The 16,660-nt window shown below is 34.7% G+C and overlaps 1 protein-coding gene across 1 annotated transcript in view; it reads right to left on the bottom strand.

Annotated features, from left to right (window-relative positions):
• LOC121373416 (guanine nucleotide-binding protein G(q) subunit alpha) overlaps window positions 1-16,660 on the bottom strand; it is a 38,640-nt gene that overhangs the window by 11,806 nt on the left and 10,174 nt on the right. The window contains exons 2-5 of the mRNA XM_041500060.1: window positions 5,066-5,247; window positions 3,783-3,937; window positions 2,359-2,487; window positions 885-1,014 (exon numbers count right to left, since the gene is read on the bottom strand). Coding sequence (XP_041355994.1) covers window positions 885-1,014; window positions 2,359-2,487; window positions 3,783-3,937; window positions 5,066-5,247 — 596 coding nt within the window. The remainder of the gene's footprint in view (window positions 1-884; window positions 1,015-2,358; window positions 2,488-3,782; window positions 3,938-5,065; window positions 5,248-16,660) is intronic.

The raw sequence follows: 16,660 nt of genomic DNA on the forward strand, positions 1-16,660 counted from the left end.
AATATATATATTTTCTTTATTATTACTGACTTTCCCCCTCATATCTCATGTAGACTAACGTCAACTGGTAACCATTCACTGCAGTGTATACTATAGACCGTCATGTTCAGAACCGTGCTGTGTAGGAACGTCCTGTACAGAGCCGTCATCACTATACATATTTTTTAATACTCGCACACGCACACGTTAAATATATATTCTTTTTTTCCCCCTGAGTATTATCCAAAATATACATATATTTTCTTTATATACAAAATATATATTTATTCCCTTTACTGTTATGTGTTTTCCACCATATCTAAGTATATAAAATACTAGACCGCCCTGTGTAGGAACGTCCTGTACAGAGCCGTTATCACTATATATATTTTTTAATACTCGCACACCGCACACGTTAAATATATATTCTTCCCCCCCCCCCCCTGTGCAGAACCGTGCTGTATAGGAACGTCCTGTACAGAGCCGATAAGGTTTTGGTACCTGATGATCGTGGTATAACAAAGAATGACAAAGCAATGAAAAAATACAGCTACTGTCCGAGTTTGTTGGACCCTGACGAGTGACGCGCCACCTGTTTTATTATCTCCCCTGTTCTGAGCTAAGACGCCCATTCAACAAGCTACTGGAGTATTGTCTCATATATGCACGTAAACCAACACCCGAGAGAAAGAGAGAGAGAAAGAAAGAGAGAGAGAGAGACAGAAAGAGAAAGAGAGATGAGGGCCTTTTGTATGGAATTTAATTTTATTTGGATATCGAGCAGGCATTTAAAGAGTATATCAAAGATACTGCTCAATATCGTGTCCATACTGATACCGAGGTAAATCAGCCCCAAAATACTGATACTGAGCCTGAAATTTCAATACTTCTAGCACTTTACTTACCTCGCTATCCGATTCGACCAACACCTGGTCATATTCACTTAAGGCGACTAAAAACATAATGGACGTGACATTTTCAAAACAGTGAATCCACTTCCTTCTTTCAGATCGCTGGCCTCCAACATCAACCATTCTGAAACATATACATTGTAAATTAAACATCAACCAAGGTTTTTTTTCAAGCTGTTATCAATCATAAAGAGTCCAGTTAAGTTGAAAAGAAATTACAGGTTTAAATATATTATCCAATTCAAAAGGGATACCAATATAAAAACAATATTTTTACCTTATTATATTACCCTAATCTTAAGTGGTATGCATTACTGTCAGAGGTGTCATAAATTCAATGTTCTTACCTAAATATAATACTATTCAAATTAAAGGTTAACTGAAGCCAGTTCACATAATGTTTTTCTAGTTAAAACCTATTAACCAGTTACATGAATTATATATTATAACTGGCGAGTTATCAGACTCTACGGCTCAAACATACTTTTACTTCAATTCTGTAGGTCTACTTCAGTGATAATATTAATAAGCCAAACATACCAGGAATACAGGGATTTTTTGTAACTCATGAATAAAGTTCTAGTGATCCTTAAGCCTGCAAACTTTAGCGCAAATGTTGACTCCTTCGCCACCACATTCGGGAAAATAACACCAATATCTCACCTTATCATATATGTAAAGGCAAGACAATAAACCAAGTTTAAAGGTATAAACATGGACTTAAGAACCTTATATCTCAAAACAATAATAATAAATGAAAATTATAGTAATTTTTTGGAAACCAAATCAGGCTATTTTATTTCCTTAACTGAATCATGATGAAGTAAAATCCATGTCAACCTTCTTTGGTTATATTAGTTTTTGAATTATGGACCAGTGCCATAATTCAATTATTTTTACAAAATATCTTTAATAAATGGGGTATGGTGCTTACGTGGATGGTTGAATAAAGTATCTTTAGTTAATAGGTCAATGGTCTGTGACAATATGCCTTTAATTGATCTACATATAGTTTGTGAGGAATGGATCTAAACGTGAAACTTTAGCACAAAAGCTGAAACTGTTGATGCCGCCATCATTGGAAAGGTAATACCTATACAGGGAACATTTTATTCAGTATCACATTGTGATTCGCTACCCACGTTTCTGAGATCGCTACCAAATTTCAAAACATTAAACAGTAGTTGCTAATCAATTTCCAATTAATAAAAATATCGCTAATCAAGATTTCTGAAAACAAAATGTTCCCTGCTATATCTTGCTTTTTTACTTCGTAAAGGTAAAAAAAAAGTTATGTTCTTACCTAAATATCACACTATCCAAATCAAAGGGGTATTCTATGTTGGTGCAACAATAAAAATAAAAAATCAGAACAGTAGTATTCTTTCCTAAAATATTATACTATCCAAATCATCAAAGGGGTATTCTATGATGGTACTATGAAGTCAGCAAACAGCAATGTTCTTACCTAAATATTATACTATCCAAATCAAAGGGGTATTCTATGATGCCAGTGGTGGGTACTCGGACTCTCAAAATGTCGGGCAATGTTGGTAAATAGTCGGGGCTTGCAATCCTGTCAACATTGTTAAGGTAGCTGGAATGAGAAATGAATATCACATTTAAATATTTTAATACTTATTGTTTCTAACACATCTTCCTAAATTTGAATGAATGTAGGCCACTTCAAAACTTTCACAGATGACAACACTTACAGAAAAAATATGCTTTAGCCAGTTTCAGAGAATGCAAGTATTTTCTTGGAAAATATTACTGAACAGTTTAAATCACCAATGTTAGTTTTTTTTGTTTTTAAAATAATTTGTGTAAAAAAGTGCAAATGACTAGATTTTTAGCTGTAACAGTAAACGTAGTTTTTTTAAGAAGTGCCCGGGGATAACAAGTATTTTCTTATTATTTAAAAAAAATAAAATTTGTATAAGAACGTAAAAATGAATAGATTTTTAGCTGTAATATTAAATTTAGTTTTTTTTAAGAAGTGAGCAGTGTGCGATTTCGGTATAACGTCATATTTGCAAATCTTTACATGCTGTGCGTTTCCAGTAGAACAGAAGATACGCTAAATGTTTTGCATGAAATCGTGGAAAAGATCACTATTCAAGACTGTGGTTTCCTAGGATTTTGCGATTTATGTTGACTGTCATTTCAAAGATTCAATATAATTTGTACAAATAACTTTTACGAGTTATACGTACTCGCATGCTGGCCAAACTAGAGAGTCCTATATGATTTTTACGAGCCTCTGGCTTCCGGACTCTCCTCAAAATCAACACTGTTGAGATTCAGGTCAATTACAGGTTGATATGCCGTGGTTGTCCTCCCTACTTGCCATTTAATCAAATATTGTGAATGGCAAGAAAAATCAAATGATGCTCCAACTGGTTTGAAACGATGCCAATCCCAAATGGAAGGAAGGAAGGCAATGTTTTATTTAACTACGCACTCAACACATTTTATTTACGGTTATATGGCGTCGGACATATGGCTAAGAACCATACAGATATTGAGGGAGGAAACCTGCCATCGCCACTTCTTAGGCTACTCTTTTTGATTAGTAGCAAGGGATCTTTTATATGATCTTTTAGATAAAATAGCACATACCACGGCCTTTGATGTACCAGTCGTGGTGCACTGGCTGAGCGAGAAATAGCCCAATGGGCCCACTGACGGGGATCGATCCTAGACCAACTGTGTATCAAGTAAGCACTTTACCACTGGGCTACATCCCGCTCGCAATCCAAAATGAGTGAAATGTAAGAAAACTTGACAGAAAGTAAATTGTCTGGTGCCCTCTTTTGAAGGAAAAGTTTGCACTGGTTCACTAATTTTTGTTATTAAACTGAAGACAAGAAACACGTGGATTGCACTCACTATTTGGCCGAATCTGTGAGCTGATATTCTCTCCGCCGATCATAACACTCCTGGATACCGGGGTCGGCCCACAATGCATTGATAGCATCGACATATGGCTGTTCAAACGTCGTCACCGTTTCGTAGTCAACATTTCTAATCATAGCTGCGTTGTCCTGTTAGAAAAAAAATGTATATAAAAAAACAAGTTATGCTGCAGGAAGAAAACAAATTAAAATAATAATTATAAAAAGAAACCCGTAAATAAAATTTTGAAAAAGTGTTGAAGACCTAAAAAAAAGATATTACAATGAAAATTATTTTTCAATTCTTTAAAAGACTGCGTTAACATCCAAACATTACTAATTATTATTATGAATGATACATTTTGGGGAATTAATTTGTTTAATTAACAGTAAAATCAAGAGGCCTTTTGACCTATAGAGCTCCACTATTTATTTTTTAATTCTGTCATATTAAATTTTTATTTACATTTTAAATTTATGTACATTTTAAAAATTTAATTTAAAGAATTTAAAATTCCAAAATATATTTCTATTGGTTTGTGAAGGGATTTCCAGAGAATCATAGTACCAAGTTTCAGAACTATTCCATCAAAACTCTAGGAAAAGGTACTTTCAATTTTTTTTTTTATATTTTAAAAATCATTTAATAAAAACTAAAAAATGCAACATTTCCTAAATATTTCTCAATTTCAGTGCCCCGAAGGATCGAGTACAAAGTTTCAGAACAAATTAATCAACTCTGTAGAAAAGAAGACGTCAAAGCCAACGTTGACTGAAGAATCCAGAAAACAACAAACAACAAACAGACCTGGTGCTTATAAAACTTTTAGAGTCAAGACTATTATACGAGCTTGTATGTCGTACTGATTTTATGTGTCAGGATTTTTTTATTGCCCGAGCAAGAGCGAGGGTAATACATGAATCCAGAGTTTCGTAAAATCAGTACGACTCACGCGAGTGTAATAATTTCTTTATTATCCATATTATTGTTGTTGTTTTCTTTATGAATGACGAGACCCAACTCAAAATGTTTCAGCCACATCTAGAAGGAGACGACGAAATGACATCATATTTCAAATGCACAGTCTGAGATAGGACTGGAGAAGCAACGTCATGTTATGACATCGCTTCCCCAAATGACGTCATTACACTTGTTATTACACGTGTGCTTCGTATTATTATTATTAACTCGGTTATGTTGAAATTATTAACTCGGTTATGTTGAACCATAAGCACTGGCCCTGGACCCCAAATTAACCGTGCTTCTGTGGTACTTACTGCATTTTCGTTTCTGTACGGGATCTTCAGAGTCTCCATGGCTCGGATCATGGAGCCCATTGCCATAAAAATGTTTTGATAGACAATTTTGATAAAGCTGCGTTTGTCATCGTCAGAGTAACCGGTGCCATGAATAATCCTCATCTGTTTAATGAATGTACTCTTGCCACTCTCACCAGTACCTGGAAAACATAATATTATAAAAAATATTTAAAATCTAACAGTAATACACCCTGGTCTGTTGCTGTCACTGGCCATACCTTCATGGCCTGTTAGGGGGCGCGGATTTAGCTCAGTCGGTTGAGCACTTGCTTGTGGTGCTTGCGTCGCAGGATTGAACCACCTCGGTGGATCCATTCACCTGATTGGGTTTTTCCTCCATTCTAAATAGTGCACCACAACTGGATAACGAATGAATGAATGAATGTTTGAAGACACCCCAGCACAAAAAATACATCGGCTATTGGGTGTCAAACTGTGGTAAATGAAAAACATTGTACAACTGGATAAAGGCCGTAGTATGTGTTTTTCTGTTTGTGGAGAAGTGCTTATAAAAGATCCTTTGACATATTAGGAAATAGGTAGCGGGTTTCCTCTGAAACCCACTAATTACCAAATGTTTGATATCCAATAGCTGATGATTAATTAATTTATCAGTGCTCTAGTGGTGTCGTTAAACAAAACAAACTTTCATGGCCTGTTACTATCATAGTTATTGGCCATTCCTTCCAATGAACAGCAAGGATTGTTATATTAACTAACCCATATATATATATACACAAGGAAGAATGAAGAAATGTTTTATTTTAATTTAATGATGCACTCAGCACATTTTGGTTATGGTTTCAATTTTTATTAATGTTGTTATGAAATTTGGCGTAGAAATAAGCAGGGTTTTTTTTTTGTGTTTTCTTCTTTTTCTCATTTTCAAATATACTCTTCAAAAAAAGTAGGGGAACCTGAAATATTAATGTTAATATCAACTATTAGACATTCTAGTAAAGAATGTTCAGGTCTGTTTATCAACACAACGAAACACATTCCATAGTTTGCACGTGCATCACGCAGTTGCCCCATACACGTGTGTGGGGTATCATTCTCGATTTTGACACAATTTCCAGGAAGGTCCATTAATCACTGTGGAACATTATTTCTGTCAATCTTTTTCATTCTGTTGATCATACGGTTGTTATTGTTTTGTTTTTAGCATTTTTATTGTTTGAATTTGCGATTTACTGATAAAAAAAACTGTCAACTTTTAAATTTCACTTCTGACCCCAATTGTCCTTCAAGATCTTTTGTGGTCATAAAACCTTCTGTAACTACCGGTTGTAATGTTTGCCCAATTAATTCACTATTATCATATAACCATTCCCCACAGCTAATATACTTTACAATTTTGGGAATTCTAAATTCTTATTAGAGTTCCCCTACTTTGTTTGAAGAGTATAACTTCGTATCACTATAAAACCCCATTATTGGATTACAGTACGGTAATAAAATATCTTATTGTCTAAAGCTCTTCAACCTAAGTCACATAGGTTGGTTTAATATGTTGTTATAATATATACATCAAAGAGATGGTATGATAAGATTTTTGCATATTTTAAATCCGTGCCATTAAATGTCTTATTTTAAACACTTTAATGCATGTCTGTGTGTCCTACACCATATTGTTACTATTCCTCAATATTGGATTGAAGTGTTTAAAAATACTAATGTATATTTGAATCTTGATGCACTGATAAGTTTCTCCATTAATTAATGAAGAAATAAACCAAATACATCCCAAATGTCTACATTGAAGCAAACATTAATTTAATCCGCACATTAGGGCATACGCTATGACATAGGGTTACGGCCTTGGCCTAACCGTTAACTATTTTATGATCTCAACAACAACTCGCTTACATAACCATTAGATTAGATGTTTAACGACACCCCAGCACGAAAAATACACCAACTATGGTAAATGCAAAAAGAATGTCACTTACATAACCAATACTGCAGATTTGTGATAGGCCTACATACTGCAGATAATTTTAGGCTGGCGACGTTTAGTGAATTACCCCGGATTTCAAATTTATATTTTCTCATGCAATGCAAATTTGCTGTGTTTCTTCGTCAATTGCCATAAATAGCTAAGCGAATTTATTTTGAATGGTGACGTAACATCCTTTTTCAAATCACAAAAAAAAACGAAACATTTAGAAAACTGGAAGTACAGTGTTTTTAATCTGTCATGGTTGCGATTTTAGTTTTTTCTTCTGAAACTGAAGTAAATGCATGGTTAACTGCACATCACTAAATGCTAGTGTGATGGACTGGCTGCCTTGATGAAGAAAGATGTCAAACAACTTGTACCTGTAGACTGTATTAGTCACAAGTCAGCTCTTGTAAAGTTTGCTTTGTTTCACAACACCACTAGAGCACACTGATTTATTAATCATCTGCTACTGGATGTCAAACATTTGGTAATTTTAACAGTCTTAAAGAGGATTGTTTGTTTTGTTTAACGACACAACTGGAGCACACTGATGAATTAATCATCGGCTATTGGATGTCAAACATTTGGTAATTCTGAATTATAGTCCTCAGAGGAAACTCGCTATACATTTTTTTATTATGCAGCAAAGGATCTTTTATATGCAGGAAATCAGACAGACAAGGAAAACACATACCACAGCCTTTGTCCAGTTGTGGTGCACTGGTTGAAACAAGGGGGGGGGGGGGGAAAATCAGCTTAATGGACCCACTCAACCGACTGAGCTAAATCACACCCAGTCTTAGAGAAGAAACCCACTACATTTTTTTCCATTACAAAACATCCAAAGAGATAGTCAGGATGCAAATGATAAAAGTACAGCTGGCATTGCTCTGGAAATTCTTGGTCTCTCTCTTCTAGTTTCAGATAATGGGACAGATGATGATGATGATGATGATGATGATGAGAATGAAGGATCTTGAGGTGTTCGATAAATGATGACATAACTTTGCAGAACAATCAGTGACTAAAATGTTGCATATTTGTTCATCTTTGAACTATATAAATTATAAATACAGCAGAAATGAGCACATGGTTGAAAAAAAAGAAAAAAGAAAAAAGGAGTAAGTAAAATATTTAATAAAAAAAGAAAAGTAAATATTAAAACAAATGAAAGTAAATTACATTTTTTTTAAAACCTTTGTAACTATATATGTATAGTGTTACTTAGGCATAAGCATATGAGACGGGGGCAAAACCTTAAATTTGGGCAAAATTATACAGATATTCGTGCAAAATGTTCTAACCTGAGACATTTTACCATATATGTATTTAGTGTTTCTGCCAAAAAGAAATTTTTGGGTATGGTGCTATGGAATTGAATGCAACCACAAAAAGAAAATTGATTCAGTTTTGGGTTAGGGTTAAGAAAATCATACATTAATGATAAGAGTAATTAATTTTGTTAAAAGGTTAACTCTTTTTTTAAATTACAAAAAAATCTGGGTATGGCACCATACCCATTTTACCCTCTGGCAGAAACCCTGGTATTTCCATCATTCTACCCGCAAAATTAGTTGTAATCCATGAAAAAAATGTGTATTGATTCGTTTGCAACCCTATATATAGGCTGGGTCAAAGTTTCATCATGTAGTATCACCGAGTCAAGTAGCATTGTGCTTGAAATATGTATGGGGTACCTTTAAAAAAAACGTACTCAAATGTGCGGAACTAGAGTAGTCCTAGACACTACCTGTTATCTCAGAAATGAGTAGCTTGACCCCCATGTTTTCTGATTCACTTTAAGGGTGAGGGGTAGTAGTATTTATCTGTGGCATTTATGTCGATTGATATGTTGAAAGTAGGAGTTTTAGCCACATATGTTACTATTGTTGTTGATTTGGTAATATACACTCAGAAGAAATTTTGGGGTATGGCGTTATGGAATTGAAGGCAACCAGTCAGCAGGGGGTATGGGGGGCCTCCCCCAGAAAGAAAATGGGTTAAGTTTAGGGTAAGGGTTAAGAAAATCATACAGTATTGATAAGAGTAATTAATTTTATCAATTTTTTTTTTTTTAATCTGCCAAAAATTTGGGTATGGCACCATACCTGTTTTACCCTCTGGCAGAAACCCGGATAGGGGTAATTCCAGCATTATGAATGTGGCATTTTGCACAAAAAATCTGTATATAAGTACTATTTAAAATGTTTTGTTAAAAATGTATTTTGATGATGGAGTATAAGTATATGATACCTTATGTTCCTATATAATAATTAATATTGAAGATCATCCTGAAGTAAATACATTAGTTAATGAAAACCTGTTACAGACGTGGCATGTTTCGGAACACATCTCGACCCCAGCGTAATATATCTGCAAAACTGTTCTGTTAATGATGATAAAATTTTACAATAATTATTTATGATACTGGTAATAATGGTGATACTAGGTGTAGGAATAGTTTGCTTTATACAGTAAATAATTACAGTGCTATCTTCCATATTGTTTGTTACGGACGTGGCATCGTGCAAACTGTACAAAAGAATCTATGTCCTTATTTGTTTTAACTTTTTTATTTATACATATAAATGAAAGAAAATATCATAAAGACTCGGTAAACTGGTGTATTAGGTTCTTAAAGGGCCTATTCCTGAGTTTGCAGCAATTATAATATCTATTCGGCAAAGTGAAAATATTTGCAGACAAATAGATTTCAAGATGTATTTGTCTGGTGGAATAGTGAAACATTCTGCTTATTTCTATCACTGAACTGTATAACCTTTGTATTTATAAAAGTATTTATATTTTTTTAGCTTAGAAAATGAATATCTGTGTATTTAATGTATTTCAGATAACTAATACATGCAGCTCAATATTGATTTCTGTCTACAGTAATTCTTACGTATCAGTTAACTTTTTCTTCCAATAACCAAACAAAATTTGAAATAATTGGCTCAAAGGAAATCCTGAAAATATTTGTTAATATGCTGCTTTGTATTTCGACCTTTTAATATAATTTACTATTATCTAAATATAATTATTACAGGCGAGTTGATTAATCCACTGTCTATTTTAATGGCTACAAACTGAGTAGAGTTCTTTTAAATCAATACTTTCAATGCCAACTGTGTGTTTATGTTCCCTTAATTTGTTTAATGCAATTAAATAAAATGTATATCTTAAAAATGCATTGTCACTTTTAAAAGATAAAAAAGAGCCTTTGATTTGAAAAATGTATCTTACATATGTAAGTGTAATAATTATTTAAACATGTTTATTTTTTCCAAAAGTCATATCATCCTCATAATCAAGTACCAGTTGTTTTCACGTCATGCAGAATGCCATTTTGTTTGACCAGCCATCTTTGTTGCACATGCACATGATAACTATAAAAGTGCCCTGATATATACATGTGCAAACATTGATGTCCATCACAGTAGGTCTGAACTTCAGAAGCCAATACTAGTGCAGGGTTCCATGACTATCCATGACCCAAACAACACAATTCCGTGACATATGATTATTGTTTAAATTTTAGTGATGAACTTGTACATCATGTACATGCAGATATTTGTATTAAAACAGTAATATCACTGCTAAAATCAGTTTAGGGACAAAACATACCAACACTCTGGCAAAGACACCATGTATTTTGACGCCTGGATCTGTAACTGTCATGTGTTTACAATATATTTGAACTGTGCTCATATCTTTAGATATACATGTAGAACTTTTCTTCTGTAAACAGTCACACCAATAATAATTATCAGCATCCTACTTTGATTCTTTCCTGTTGTTTATTAAGAAATGTTTTTAAATACGGCTATTACAGGCTGCAGCTGCCAGTCTGACAAGGTGAAAATATAGTATGTTCTATGTTGTCTGTTGCCCCATCTGTAATTCGTGCCAGCAGACGTGTTGTGCTTTGTAATTTTTGATACAGTGTGCATTTCATTTTCGAAAGTATTTAATAGAACTAACCCACCACTGTGCTGTACAGCTGTTTTGATAATAACCTTCTGACTACTGCAAAAAATCACCAAATATTGGGATATTTATCGTAGTTCATTTTTAAAAAAATATTCTTATCAGAAAGTGAAGTGAAGTTTGTTTTATTTAACGACGCCACTAGAGCACATTAATGGACATCAAACATATGGTCATTCTGACACTGTTTTTTCGAGGAAACCTGCTGTCGCCACATAGGCTACTCTTTTACGACAGGCAGCAAGGGATCTTTTACTGGTTGGTGCAAGTGGTTTACACCTACCCACTGAGCCTTGCGGAGCATTCAATCAGGGTTTGGAGTCGGTATCTGGATTAAAAATCCCATGCCTCGACTGGGATCCGAGCCCAAATACTGGACAGCTGGCCACAAATACCCGTAAGTAAACACAACTTTTTCGATTTTTTTGCCAAATTTTAATCAACATTAACTGATCTAAAATATATCATAAAAAGTAGAAAAATAAACGAAAATAATACTTAGCGATTCAAATATGCACTTTATTTTATGTATTTATAAAACATTTAAGTGAATATATGGGAGTAAAAATCATAAACTTGTACTCACTCAATGTGTTTTTTGTCCAAAATTAATCGAGTATTAATTCGAGCAACAAAAACCCTACAAAAATGGGAGCCTGTATGTCTATGTACTTAGATGTTTTTATCTATATTTACCTCCTACCGGCCTCGGTGGCGTCGTGGCAGGCCATCGGTCTACAGGCTGGTAGGTACTGGGTTCGGATCCCAGTCGAGGCATGGGATTTTTAATCCAGATACCGACTCCAAACCCTGAGTGAGTGCTCCGCAAGGCTCAATGGGTAGGTGTAAACCACTTGCACCGACCAGTGATCCATAACTGGTTCAACAAAGGCCATGGTTTGTGCTATCCTGCCTGTGGGAAGCGCAAATAAAAGATCCCTTGCTGCCTGTCGTAAAAAAGAGTAGCCTATGTGGCGACAGTGCAGGTTTCCTTTAAAAACAGTGTCAGAATGACCATATGTTTGACGTCCAATAGCCGATGATAAGATTAAAAATCAATGTGCTCTAGTGGCGTCCTTAAATAAAACAAACTTTACTATATTTACCTCCTTGCATGACACCCCCATAGGACCATACAAACAAGTCATAGCACAAACAACAGAAATTGCAATAATATATTACTTTCCAGTGTTTCTGCCCGAAATAGTTTTTAGGGTATGGCACTATGGAATTAAATGCAACAACATTCAATAGGGAAATGGGTTACATTCAGGGTTAGGGTTAGGGTTAAGAAAATCATACAGTAATGACAAAGAGTAATTAATTTTGCCAAGAAGTTAACTGAAAAAATTAAAATCTGCAAAACAATTTGGGTATGGCACCCTTACTCACTTTACCCTCTTGCAGAAACCCTGCTTTCCAATGTAAATACACAAACATGGTTAATTTAGTTAATTTTAACTGCTGTTACATTAAGAAAGAAATGTTTTATTTAACGACACACTCAACACATTTTGGCGTCAAACATATTGTTAAGGACCACACAGATATTGAGAGGAAACATGTTGTCGCCACATCATGGGCTACTCCTTTCCATTAGCAGCAAGGGATCTTTTATATGCACCATCCGACAGACAGGGTAGTACATACCATGGCCGTTGATATACCAGTCGTACTGCATTGGCTGGAACGAGAAATAGCCCAATGGGCCCACCGATGGGGATCGATCCCACACCGACCTTTACATTAGGTCCTTTCAACTGCTGTGTATTGTAAATAAACAAGTGATTCGGTGCTATCAGAAAATAATTTGAGGGTACACAATAAAAATAAAACAGATCATAAGTCAGGGAGGGCTCAATGCAGAAATTTATTTCATCTGCTGCTAACTAGTAAATGACATATGCTTTATAGTTGACGTAACCACAACATAATTTCGCCTTTGATCCGCGAGTTGGGGGTGGGACGTAGCCCACTGGTAAAGTGTTCGCTTGATGCATGGTCGGTCTAGGATCGATCCCCATCGGTGGACCCATCAGGCTATTTCTCGTTCCAGCCAGTGCTCCACAACTGGTGTAACAAAGGCCATGGTATGTACTATGGGATAGTGCATATAAAAAAATCCCTTGCTGCTAATCGAAAAGAGTAGACCATGAAGTGTCAACAGCGGGTTTCCTCTCTCAATATCTGTGTGGTCCATAACCATGTCTGACGCCATATAAGCGTAAATAAAATGTGTTGAGTGCTTCATTAAATAAAACAATTCCTTCCTTCTTGATCCATGGGACAAATTTACCCCAGTGGGCTATAGAATACCCAAAATGACAAATACCCTGCACTGTGATATCACGAAGTGGCAAGGCTTTAGTGAATTAGGTTCCAGATATATAAATCATAACAGTGACGTAATAACACTAGTCGATTCAATGAGAAAAAACAACAAATAACATATTACACGTAGCAGCACCACCAAATAGTTACTATTCTAAAAGTAAATGCTACATTGTACATAATCTTTAATACTAATTAATTACAAAGAAAGTCTTATTTCAAAATAGTTTCTCTTATTTGTGAGGAAAATAAGCATGATTTTACCATTCAGTTTAACAATTGCATGTATTATTGATTTTAAAATAAATAATACTCAGTAAGAAAGAGTAATTTAATGTTTGTTGCCAACACATTTTAATAACTAACAAATACTATGTGGCATCATTAATATCAGTAATTACATTTTTGCAGTCAGAGGTGGATCCATTATCTTGTAGGGTGGGGTTCACAAAATTGTAAAATGGGCCACTTAAGTTTGTCGTTAAGTCAAACGAGCCAAACCAAAAGAGATCTGTAGTGAGGATTCAGGGGCATGCTTTCCAGAACATTTTTAAATACAGAAAGAAATGGTTTTTATTTAACGACGCACTCAACACATTTTATTTACTGTTATATGGCGTCAGACATATGGTTAAGGACCATACAGATTTTGAGAGGAAACCCGCTGTCGCCACTTCATGGGACTACTCTTTCTGATTAGCAGCAAGGGATCTTTTATTTGCACTTCCCACAGGCAGAATAGCACAAACCATGGCCTTTGTTGAACCAGTTATGGATCACTGGTTGGTGCAAGTGGTTTACACCTACCCATTGAGCCTTGCAGAACACTCACTCAGGGTTTGGAGTCGGTATCTGGATTAAAAATCCCATGCCTCGACTGGGATCCGAACCCAGTACCTACCAGCCTGTTGACCGATGGCCTAACCACGACAGTGTTCGAGATTAACAGTATCCCGATATTCCGGGGATACCAGAATTTAATTTTGGATACCAGACTTCAAGAACCCAGTATCCCACCGGGATGCCATATAATACTAAATTCTCAGGTGGGATACCAGATTTTGAAATGTTAGTATCCAACTTACATACTGGCCAAAAATTTTAATCTCGAACACTGCACAATGCCGGTTTTTTAAATATAGATGTTAGCTTAGACGTGCTCATTCTGGGCAATTTAGTGTTGTATTGTAGATGATATTGTTTTTAAAAAAACAAATGAGTAAAAAGGGTCACTTCAAACAGTTGGGGTCAGGTGAACAATGTGACCCTTTCTGGATCTGCCAATGAGAATACAGGTTAACACTGAAGTTATTTCTTAATTTTTTTTAATCTCCCATGATCATAAAATGATGTAACAGACATTTTGGGATTCCACCTCATAATGATCAATCTTAGGCTTCCAATGCACAATCAGAGTTTTGTGGAATCACGAAATCCAGCTAAATTTGCAGCCTCACAGGGAAAATTAAATAAATGCAGTTATTATAATTTATATTTATCCTGCAATCAAACAGGAATAGTCTGAAAATCGTTTGTTTTTGTGTTTTTTTAATGCAAAATGAGTACCATTAATATATTGAAAACAGAATCTTAAAACCGGCTACAATTAATTTTTGCACATGTTAAAGTTGTATCTTTTACTACTTTACAGCCATGTGCTTAATAATTAAATGTAAGCCAGTTGATGGATCATTATTAATATTATGTATTTAATTTTAATTCAGTTCTAACATGGTACTTTGACTGAAGTAGTCATTTTTACACACAACAACTTGTCTGTTGATTTGCCAACACAAGTTCAGCTGTTAAAATTCTGGCTGAACCAGATAACCCTCAATGAGATTGGTCAATATTTATAATTACAGCATCATGTGACATGCTGTCTGGACTAGTACTAAAATATGATCATTGTATGGCATGTATTGTTGACTCAGATAAAATTGTGAAATAGATTTATTACATACCTATTCAATCTTACTATAGTGATGAAGACATTTTCAAACTGTGTAATAAATTTGTTGTATTACACATATGTGCAATCTGGACCGGAACTTTTAAATGGGGAATTTCCTTTTTATTTTTACTGCAGTTAACGCCTTTTATGATTTACAAATTACATTACATCGTATTTGAAACATTACACAAAGCTGCCGCAGAGCATGATTTTTAACGTTAAGTAAATCCATGAAAGGAGTTTTGATCATAGATTTAACGAAGTGTTGTTATGACTTTAAATTAAAAACCGTTTTTGTAAACATAAAAGAAGGTATGTAATAAATATAGATCTTCACATATGTTATTCTCGCTTCCTATTTATTGCACTTGTTTATTTTGCGAAAGAACATACCACTCGACCGAGAGGTATTGGTCGAATGGTATATATTTTTGCGCAAAATAAACGTGTGCAATAAATAGAAAGCGAAAACAACGTATGTGAAGTTCTGTATATTTCTTACACATTTATGAAATTGGAAGTGGTCGAAAAGGCATTTTTAATTGATTTGATCAGATTGGCTCCAAACGTTTCTGATTTATAATTATACAAATAAACACATGCCTGTGTCTGTGTGTGTGTCTACATGCATGCACATAAATATATACACATACACACACACACACACACAAATATATAGTTTTTCCCCTATAAAATATTTTTAACATAATTTATTATCTCATATAGCTAAATAAAAGGGGCATCTCAAGTTAAAAGTTGCAGGTACCACATTTTGCTACAGGTCTTCTAGAATTTTAAAAAAATCTACTAGCTATCGGATCAGCATTTTCAAAAATTTACTAGCCAGGATTAAAAATTCACTAGCCCTACTTTCAATCTAATTAAAATTAGTTCCACTATTACATGTGGATCTAATAGCAGCCAGATGGAGCTCATGTCCACCAATCAAAACCTTACTTACAGAATCATGCCAGTGATTTGAAAATAATTTGAAAACATTCCGAATTATCCTGAGGGTATACAACATGTACTGCTGTTAGATCCACATGTAATAGTGGAGCTAATTTTAATTAGATTGCCCTACTTCACTTTAAGTTTATACAATTTTACTAAATAATAGTAATAATCAGACTCATGTCACCTAAAGAGGGAGATAACACTAACATTGTAGGTTGGAGTGAGTCAGGATATTCATATTTAAAAAATAGACGTAACAGCAAGATTTGACAATTTTATTTTTCAATAACCGTCGGACATGGCAATAGTAGTTATTTACTAGCCCAACACTGAACATCATTAACCATGGGAGTGGGGTTACCATAATCTAGAATCCCTG

Source organism: Gigantopelta aegis, chromosome 5 (assembly GCF_016097555.1).
Source record: "Gigantopelta aegis isolate Gae_Host chromosome 5, Gae_host_genome, whole genome shotgun sequence".
NCBI classification, from domain to species: domain Eukaryota; kingdom Metazoa; phylum Mollusca; class Gastropoda; order Neomphalida; family Peltospiridae; genus Gigantopelta; species Gigantopelta aegis.